Raw genomic sequence first — 10,438 nt, forward strand, 5'->3', positions numbered from 1 at the left:
GGTTTCTTTGGACTTGTGTGGAGTTGATCTGAGTTGATATTTGTCATTTGCTCATTTGTTTACGTTTGTTTACTGGAGTGAGAAAGCAATAAGCCAGCGGTTAGCACCATGGTGACTGTTTTTCCAATATGGCGGGTAAGGTTTGAAATAGAGTCGTTTACCATTTGTTGTTCTCCTTACATTTGTACACGTTTTTTTTCTACCTTCTAGCTTTTACGGATCTTGATATAGACGAAGATTTGGCTGTTGGAAGGTAATCATTTCTAACTTGCACTTCTTATTAGCAAATTAATTGAATTCGTGCCGAATCCTTTTGACTACAATGATGTAGTTTATATTTTATGGAAACTTTTGACGCTTTCAAGGACGTAAAAAATATTTTTGGTTCAGAGGGAGACCGATAAATTCCCACTATAAATCTTTAAAAACAAGAAAGTCAACTATTCTGTTTTCGTCTTGAGCTTATCAAATTTTTTAGCTGTACGCTACGCGTCATATGAAAAAGGAAATAAAGTTTTATTTTGGTGTAATTTACAAAGACACTAAAATTATGTAAAATAAAACATGCTCTGAAAAACTGTATCCTGATTCCTCTTTTCACAATACATCTTTTCAAATGGAGATCGGCATTTGTTTAAATTTTTCTCGAGTGTGTTTTCAGCTCAGCTGGCAGTGAAAGACTTGGTAGCCCGTTCCCTAGAGAGGTTTATCTTCAGGATTTAAAGGCAACTACTTGATAAACTGCTAAGCAGAAAGATGAGTTGTTATATGGACATCTCTAACAGTGTCTTGTTGATTAAATGTCAGGTCCAGTAGAGCTGATAAAAAGTTTGACACAACTGTGGGTCACATCGAGGATATCATTATGGGTATATGTCCTGCAAAATTCATATTAAGCAATTATTAAGTTATAAGTCCTTAAAGGTAAAATTAAGGGTGTTTTAACAGGCTGTATTGTTGCTATGGTAACTTGTAATGTAAAAAGGATGAGCGCAACTTGTTTGCCAATGATTGGACATTTGCGTGATACCATTATAATTGTGGCATCACTTGTTAAACAGTTATAGTATTCATCCTCCGACGTATACCTGTCAGGCAGTTGCTGGAAACTGTTGCCAGCCTCCTTAAGATCAGATATCCAAACACGATCACCATCGTGATTTCCTTTACAGTTTAAACTTGATGAATCATTAAATGAGTTTGAGAAAGCAATCCCTTTCACTAGGTTGTTGTCATTATTGTAAGGATCTTGCAAGGCTCATGAGGTACGAGAAGAAGAATAAATTGTAGACCCTGTTAAAATTATGTTCTCTATCCTAGAGGAAAGATTTCAGACAATACAACATGACTTCAAAGAAAAGTATTACCACCACTTTACAGATGAAGAGGAAAATAAGTTAATATACATGGATATATTCAAGGAATATGTAAGTTGTTCAGATTAGTAATTCAGTCCAGGTTTGAGCACTTGTGGGAAAGTGTTTTGTTCCTTGGCAAAACACTTTAAATACTCTTACTCTTACTCTCTCCACACAGGAGTATAAAGCATAATGGGAAGGGGAAAATGTAATGGTTAGGACGGCTTAATCAGCCAGAGTGATATAGTTTAAGTTACCATGTTACAGTGAAGATCCTAAAGACGTTATATCAGCCACTATATAATATGACTTTGTTATTTCTGACTGTTAGAGTTTGATGATATTTGCTCCTTAGGTTGCCTTGTTGGAAAATTACATTCAGGAGGAGCTTAAGAAAAGAATTTCTGGCTTCTCCATGGAAGACTTTACAAAAAGTTTAGAGTAAGTAGCCAGCCATATAGGAATGAACAACAACAACAAATCTTTATTTCTCATTACAAATACTGTTACAGTTACAGTATATCTAAATTCAGGACAGTCAGTTCAAATTAAGGAATAGTCTGTTCTAATCATTTGTTGTCAATAAGACTGGAGGCTAAATGAACTGTTAGGTTTTTCAGTTAGTCTCCAGCCTTGTTATGTCTAATTGTAGAACAGGAGAGATGAAGGAAGAATTTACAATGTTTGCTAATTTAGCTAGAAAAGACTTAAGATATGTAAATTATAATTTGCTTTTGACAGAATTAAAAAGCTTTTGAACTTTAAGGTTAAAGTTAACTATATCTCAAATCTTACCTTTAAGAATGTTCAGAACATCCTTCTCTGTTTTCAGAAATCGTCATGACCAAATTGGAGGAGACATTCTTGACATGTTACTTAGTTTTACAGACTTCATGGCCTTTAAAGAAATGTTTTTAGAGTATAAATCTGTAAGTATTTTGTGTGGTTCTCTATCTGAGAAAAATCACATAGATTGAATTCTGACAAAGTTAAGGTATCCTGGGTAGGGCAGCAGCAGCAGCAATGTTTGACCAATAACTATAGCATTTAGTATTAATACTGAATTTGTGCACTACCACATAACATGCTTCTCCTTTTCTGATCACCCTAACCAGAAGTGAGGGTGCTTTTCTTTCCTTTCCTTTTCTTTTCTTTCCTGGTCTGCTCTTTTCTGCTCTTCTCTTTTCTTTTTTCACTTGACTTCTCTTTTTTCACTTCTCTCTCTTTTTTTGTGGTCTTTTTTTTTTCTCTTCCCTTTTTTTGTTTCACAGTTTATATTGTGTGGTTTTGTGGTTTGATTTTAGCAGTAACCATAACACTTCTGAAGTATCCAGACTTTTAATTCCTTTCGTATATTCATTTAAAACCAGCAAAATTCGGAACTAATGTAAGATTGGTATACTGGCTGACAAGTGCTTGTTGCAATTGGGAAACTTATTAGAATTGGGGCAATGATTGGCTATTTGATTGCTTCAAAGTTCAGAAAACCAGCAGAAAGGTGTTGAAAAGCATTTAGTGGCACAGGAACAATAATGTAACGTTGATTTTCTTTTTAGGCAAAAGAAGGTACAGGTATGGACTTCAGTGACTTGTTAACCATCACATCAACCACATCAGACAGAGAGGAGCATCAAGGAATGCAGATTGACCCTGATTCACCAAGAGAAGGGCCATCTTCCAGCAGATAGTCTTCACAGAAACACCTTTCATATTTAGGTTACTACAGTTGCTTCAGACCTTGTATGAACTTTGTATGCCTGGAATTCTGCCAGGCTGCTCTTTGTAAATATGACACGTCTTAAAAGCACCACAAGTTTTTCATGCACTGTAAACAAATCTCCATAAAAAGGCAATACCGAGTCAAGCAAGTATGTCATGAGAACTGAGAAACAATTCACCAGGTGGAAATTGTCTCAGTCAATGTTTCTAAATTCCCCTTCTTACTTTTATTAATAATTAGGAATTGGACTGAAAGTAGCACAATTCGCGAAGTAATCAAGCAAGCCATTTCAAAATTTGACTAGCTTGCAGTGTGAGGCTGATTTGAAATTACAATCACAATCACTCTCTGAGGTCCAATTTTTAATAAGCTGTATCAACTGCAAATTTTGTGATTGAGGAGTCTTTAAGAACTTCTTTTGGCTGAAGAAGTTAGTTTCCATAAGTTTTGAATAACAGTAGGGAAATATTGAGAAAGCCAATAAAGTACGCAAAATTGAGGCACGAGTGGTGGGTGTCCTGTTAGAGGCATTCAATTTCAAAACATAACTGGGTGCCTGTTATTGAACACCCACTCAATCACGCACCAGTTATGTGACAAATAAGCAAACAAATAACCAATCAGAATCAATGATTTGTAGATTTGATAGGCCATTTCCAAGTTACCTTGTGCCTCTGTGTCAAAGTGAGTCTTCATGCTAAACTATTCTTCTGAAAATGAGTTTGATTTGCATGAAAATAAACCTGTAGGTGGAGCTCATTTTCATATGAACAGTTTTGCACGAAGACTCATTTTGACACAGAGACAAAGGCAACTCAGAAATGGCCCATTAAGTATAAGAACTGTATGAAAAGAAGTCCAGGAATTAGCATTCTTGAGTTAGTCTGCATGGTACTCAGACAAAGTAAAGATGTAGATACTTGTTTTCCACCTGACTTGGTGTCTACTCATTTTTATGAAATAAAAGAGATATTATGTGCTCTGTAGTTAGTAGTAATTTAACCATCAGTAATAGCTTATATGTCAGCAGAGAAAATTATATTTCAAGTGTTTATATCATAAAAGAATAATATTAGAAAGTAACTTCCTTTGTTTCTGAGGAGTTTTATAAATAAAGCCTGAGGAGATTTCTCGTTGTTCAAAGCATCCAGAAGCACATACAAGTGGTAGCACACAGCTACAATTTCAGTTGCAATAGAAAAGAAACATTCTGGATGTGAGGGTTTGTTTTCTTCCTGGTACAATGTAAAAATGTTAAATTTATTACAGCAGAGCTAAAAACAGCAACATTATTTAATGTCTAATGTTCAGTACGGCTTATGTTATAAAAATTGTTTTATTTTTTTACTCAATGGGTTGATTAAATTTGTTTTTACAACAGTTTCTTTTCTTCTTAACCAGATTAAAATTTAAAGAAAAAAATAGGTTAAACTTGTGAGCAGTTTCAAACCAGAACATGTTCCACTGAGAAGAAAAACGTTTGACTCAAACTGCCTGAAGGCCATCTAAGCTCCAACAAACCCCGAGGGGGGGGGGAACTCCCATATTAAAAGGAGGGGGTTGCTTGTCATTCTTTTTAGGGATTAAAACAGCGCTTTTGGTATCTCTTATGCAGGGTTCGTACAGGTCCTGAAAAACCTGGAAAGTCCTGGAATTTTATTGTGGCATTTTCCAGGACTGGAAAGTCCTGGAAAAGGGCTACTGGTCCTGGAAAGTTCTGGAAATCTGTTGAACTCTAGCAAAGAAATATGAAATGCATGGCAGACAGTAAGGAGAATTAACGTTAAGATCTTGGGAGTGAAGGGGTTAATGTGAATTTTAGAGTCCTGGAAAAATCAATCTGAGTCCTGGAAATGTCCTGGAAATGTCCTGGAAATTTGTTTATGAAAAAGGGTACGAACCCTGCTTATGGTGTACCGCCATAAAAAAAGTCCACAGTGGGAACATTTGCAGTACCCTTTAGGGTATTGAGCCGAGAAAATATGACAGGAGATAATGTGTTGTTTTAGAATTGGTACCTCTTAGGGATGACAAACATTTCAAGCCACGCCCACAAGAAAGGATCTTGATACCTCTTAGGGGTTCTTTTCAAAATTTCGGACGAGCGCCCCTGTCTTTTTATTTGGCAATCCCCCTCTCGGGCAACAAAGTTGCTCAATGCGCAGTATACGCGTGGTTTGTCATAAGAACGTACTCACGAAAAAGAAAAAAATCATTGTTTGGAAAAGTGAAGACGGATGCCGTAACGTCATGAATGGAAGAACGCTGTGATGTAGATCGCTATAGCCTGCGTGGGAGGCGCGCTCGTCTCGCTTTGAAAAAGGAAACTAAACGTCTGCTACGCAGGTCAAGATCGTAACGTTTCGTTTCCTCACAGCTAGTCTTCATCTGGGCGATCACAACGGTTGGTGAAAGGATGAGTGACACACAATGTAGAACACCCGTGTGTTTTCCCGCGGTTTCTCGTCGTGATGAACAACACTTGAACAAATGAACACGATAAGGACGGTAAGGATCATGGTCAATGAAATGTCAGTTTTTTCTTTATTGTTCTTCAATCTTCCTACGGAATTTTTTTCGCACATGCTCGAGCAAGGGTTCAACTTGGCGTTGAAGATAATTATTTATACCATGCCATTGAAAAAACAGCCAATCAAAGAGCAGCAAAGCCGTTGTATATTCGACGGTATTACATCCAACCTTCCCATCATGCGCCACGCGTATGTCGCATTAATTGTGTTGGCCACTGTATTTTCTATGGCATGGTATAAAATAGTTAGGCAACACTCTCTCGTGGTATACCTTGAAATATCCCGTTTGTCACTTTTATTTTCTTGGTACACATATCCGCCTAAAGGCTCGGGTGTATCTCGACAAAATACAAGTGACTCGTGGAATATTGCAAGGTATACACTGGACAACGTTACGTAACTGGTATATATGGCGAATTGTATCTTTTTTTTTTTTGGATAAAGTTTGGAATTTAGTCAACATGTCTCGACATTTCGTTCAGCGTGGTGATCATGTCAGCCGAAGAAATTTTAGTAAGTAAGTAATGTCTTTTTAATGGTTGTTTTAGATACTAGCATACAGCACTCAAAGTTCACGTTGAAGATAGTTTACCGAAAAAACGTAGATTAATTTGCAGGCGCTCTCGCCTGTTACGAGAGGTGGTAGGCGGTGCCTACTTGACACCAATTTCAGTCAAAAATAAGCTTACTTTGCTGCCATCATGTTGCTTTCTCACTCATTCCCACTGTCTACACTATTTAGAAGAAACGGTTATCATTTTATTGAACAAGAAACAAAATATAAGAATACTTTCGTTATCATGTTGTTTTCCACTACATGTAGACACGTATCGCGGTTATGCGAGCCAACTTACTTTATGCTGGTCATACGCATCGCGATGGTACATATTGCACTACAAAAGTCCAAAAGCTATTTCTAAATCTAAATCTCAATGTAAATCTATTATTATTACGTCGGCAACATCCCGAGAGGACATCATGCCAGCTCTGAAACATTATATATAATAAAAACTAAAACTAAAAATTAAATTAATAAAAATTGCGATTAAAATTAACCTAACAAAGTTTGCTTTTAAAAATAGAGAGAGATTGACTGGTAACAGTTTCTTTCGGGAGTTTGTTCCATTCAGCTATTGTCCTTGGAAAGGAAGAAAATCTAAATATATCCTTGTGTCCTTTCGGTACAATAAACTTAAAAGTCATGGCTTCCCCGTCGTCTGATTCAAAAAAAGTGACAGCACAAAACACTAATTCAATACATCTCCTCTAATGCTCTATAAGTAGTTTTAAACTGTGCTAGGATCATGAAAAATCAAAGTACTATCATCGCCTGATTCAGAATCAGTGGAATCTGACTGATCAAAATACATTGTGAAAAAGCCATCGTCTTCAACATTTTCCGGCGATGACTCGTCTTCTTTTCGCAACAGTCGTACCACCCTCCGAAGAGAGGTTTTAATAGATGCTGCCACAAACTTGCTGAAATGTTTGTCTGCCTGGCGAATCACACTGTGACCCGGAAGGAAGTATGATTCTACCTGGGAAGGTCGTTTCTGGCTCAAAAGGTTGGCCGTAGAATCCAACACGGAACAGATCCGGTCTGTCAGCTTATTTTCGAGCCACAAATCTGTATCATGGCAACGCTCAAGTTCCTCGAAGAATTTCATCTTCAGGACGTAAGTATGGAGGTAGCCAAGGTGTGAAAAAAGCTGTGAGCGTTTTGGTAACGCGGTTTGCCCTTTGATTATTTTAAGAGCAGTGTAACAAGCTCCCTGAACTGGACTTACATTCTGTAATATTTTCAGTTCAGCGATGGAAAACGACAATCTCCACAACAGCGAGTCTCCTCCTTCAGACTTAGGAACAACGTGGTATCCAAACCCTGCACAGTCTTTCAGGACGTGGGACGGGGGGACTTTGGCGGACTTGGGCCAACTGCCAAAATGGATTGCAGGTGTAATATCGATGTCAATTGGCAAGAATTTGTAAATAGTGCCTCTCCAATACAAAGTCATCTTTATTCCTGCCTTGCTTGTGCTAATCACAGGGTGGCAAAACAAACATGAATCATAGCTTGTTGTGTTAAAACTTAGGTTCCAGGCTTTATGGATTGAGGCAGGCGCACAACATTTCGCGTACAACGCTTTTGCCAAAAAACATTTGAGTTTCACGGCGTCGAGAAACCCTTCTTCGGACAGAAACAACTTCCATTCTTCTCTACAGGCTTCCTTCACTCGAACACGGACAAACCCCGGTTCTTCAGTTTCAAGAATTTCACATCTGCCATCTGACAGAGACTTCAGTTCACACATGTAGTCGAATTCGTCTGGCTTTCCAATCCTGTAGCCTTCAAAAGCGCTTCCAGTTCGTAAAATTTCACAGCAAAACCTTTTGTCGTCTTCCACAATTAGTTTCAAAATTTCGTCGACAAAGTCCAATGTCTGTTTTGCCACAGTGCATCTCTCGTGGCATTTCCCGTCTCCTTCCATGTGAAAACTTCTCACGCGATACTCGCGACACAGTTTCAACAAATACTCATTCACATCCGTGTCGTCCTCTACCAATAATTCTGGAACTCCAGCGTTGTCACCACCCTCATCAGAATCACTTCCATGACCTGATTTGATCTTCCCGTCACATCCTTCGTCAAAGATCCTTGCACCGGTGTCACTAATTCTGGTGTCGGCTTCCCCATGGATGTCACCATTGTCCTTCACATCCCTAATCCGTTGGACTTCTACCTTCCTTGGTCCACCGGGCGTCCAATCCGACTTATTGGCTTGGCCAGCAAGTAGGCGAGAAAGTTTTTCCAACTTAAACGTTATGGCCAGGTCAAATGCTGTTTCTCCATAAACGTTCGTCGGAACCTTATCTGCGCCAGGCTCTCTCTGCAATGTTTGAACGATTTTCACCAGCTCATCTTCATTGCCATTCGTCATTATTGCGACATGCAACACGGTGTCTCCGTCACGGTTTGCGAACTCTGTGTGTGGAACGCAATGCAACAAGCATTGCAGCACCTCAAAATTACCATGGTAAGCTGCAATATGAGCTGGCGTGTTTCTGTCATTGTCCAGACTTGCAACGACCACGCCAAGTTCTAACAGGATTTGCATTGTCTCGACGTCACCAAAGGCAGCAGCTTGATGCGTTACGGTTCTTCCTTTAAAGTCCGCCGCGTTCAAATCAGCACCGTAATCATGCAGTAGGCGAATTGTGTCGGGAACAATCTTGGAGTACCTCTTCACAACAACTTTGGCTAAATTTACGTGGTCAAAGAAAAGATGCAATGCCGTTTTCCCCAAGTGATCTGCAATGTTAGGATTAATTCCTGCGTTTAGTAAGATTTTCAAAGTTTCTTGTCGGTTTTGAACGATGATTTCGTCGTTCAGATTCAAATCCTCTGGTAGGGTTACAGCTTCGTGCAGAGCAGTTCTTCCAAATGGACTTTGGCAATCTGCGTCTCCATGAAAGTACTCTTCAATCAGCTTAGACACGAATTGCGGCTGATGACAAGTGGAAGCAAAAGAAAGGCCATTCCACGTAAACAACGATGGAGTGACTGTCTCCAGCTTATAAGGGTTGGAAGAAAACATAAGGAATGACCTTCCAGTAACTTTTAGATTTTTCACATCTGATGAAGATACAGAAAAGCTTTTTCTGGGATCTGCTCCATTGTCAAGAAGTTTTAAAGCAACATCAGTTTTACCGTGACAAATTGCACCGTAAATTGGCGTCCAGCCTCTTTTGTCGGAGACGTTTACATCACATCCATGCGTTAGGAGACAGTCAACAACTTGAAGACGTCCCGATTTACACGCCTCGTGCAGAGCTGTCCGCCCAGATGATCTCCTATCTTCACAATTGGAAAAGAAGTTTGGATCAGCACCTTTTCGAAGCAAAGAGGTTACCATACTTGCACGACCCAATTTTGCACCCAGAGTGAGGGGGGTGTTCCAGTCATCGCCACCATATACCATGGACTTAGATAGAAAACTCCAACTGAGGCCAACCTTGAGTTCTTCCAAAGCTTCGAGAGCCATGGTAAACCCCACAGGGTTATTAAGCGCTATGGAATGAATGAGCATTGTCCTAACTGTGCTTACTAATTCCTCGGTATCGATAGCCTCACTGGGACAGTTTCCCTGAGCAGACTCCATTCCGCTGTGGGACCTCTCGCTGTTGCCTGGAAAAAAATATATTTGTAATCAAAGCCTTCGGCGAGGCTGTATTACAACGCTATTTCGACTTTTCTTTCTGCTCGTCAGCAACTATTGTAATTTTCAATTTCCTTAGAAAATTCAAGACAACGATTTCAAATAATAATTCTGAATTTGTCAGTCTGTAAACCGAAAGGGTAGAAAGCTCGCAAAACAAGTGTCGAATAAACTTTGAGCCGATCACGAAAAGGGAAACAATGATTGTGTCACTCGCGCCACTGTAATTATTGAATCAGAGAAGCAAACCTGATGTGTAAACGTACCAATCGAGCACTATGGAAACTTCATTTTCAACGCCATACAGCAGAGAATTTCTTCTTAATATTAAAATCTCCTTCAGCTTTCAAGTCACGGTCAAGTCTTCGCTTCCGCTTTTCCTTCCGCTTTGGATCCAGGAGTCGTCGTTGACCAGCAGCTGCAGAGATCTTAATTTATGCGTCGTGTTGTGCTACAGTAAGTGTCCCTATGAGAGTGGAAGCGGGAATATAGTTGGGCGTAGCACAGCGTATCAACACAATATTTATTTATTTATTTATTTATTTATTTATTTATTTATTTATTTATTTATTTATTTATTACGATTTACTCAGCGTATCAACACAATATTTA

At 39.0% G+C, this 10,438-nt stretch overlaps 2 protein-coding genes across 3 annotated transcripts; one reads left to right on the forward strand and one right to left on the reverse strand.

The window, feature by feature from the left end:
* The first annotated feature begins 57 nt into the window (after window positions 1-57).
* LOC110065892 (ADP-ribosylation factor-like protein 2-binding protein) lies at window positions 58-4,057 on the forward strand. Its single transcript, XM_020773062.2, has 7 exons — window positions 58-135; window positions 211-253; window positions 808-869; window positions 1,321-1,427; window positions 1,714-1,799; window positions 2,191-2,287; window positions 2,915-4,057. The coding sequence occupies exons 1-7, from the start codon at window positions 129-131 to the stop codon at window positions 3,044-3,046; spliced, it is 534 nt and encodes a 177-aa protein (XP_020628721.2). The 5' UTR covers window positions 58-128; the 3' UTR covers window positions 3,047-4,057.
* A 1,969-nt stretch (window positions 4,058-6,026) lies between these two features.
* On the reverse strand, window positions 6,027-10,236 carry LOC110065914 (uncharacterized). Of its 2 annotated transcripts, none has more exons than XM_020773098.2 (2): window positions 10,093-10,236; window positions 6,027-9,795 (listed from the first exon to the last, which is right to left on the reverse strand). In XM_020773098.2, the coding sequence occupies exon 2, from the start codon at window positions 9,767-9,769 to the stop codon at window positions 6,896-6,898; it is 2,874 nt and encodes a 957-aa protein (XP_020628757.2). In that variant the 5' UTR covers window positions 9,770-9,795; window positions 10,093-10,236; the 3' UTR covers window positions 6,027-6,895. The 2 variants fall into 2 exon arrangements, with proteins under 2 accessions (XP_020628757.2, XP_020628758.2); XM_020773099.2 differs by having other exon boundaries at window positions 10,076-10,236.
* Window positions 10,237-10,438: the final 202 nt, after the last annotated feature.

Source organism: Orbicella faveolata, unplaced genomic scaffold (assembly GCF_042242905.1).
Source record: "Orbicella faveolata isolate gen_17 unplaced genomic scaffold, um_ofav_v1 contig_3, whole genome shotgun sequence".
In the NCBI taxonomy this organism is placed as follows: domain Eukaryota; kingdom Metazoa; phylum Cnidaria; class Anthozoa; order Scleractinia; family Merulinidae; genus Orbicella; species Orbicella faveolata.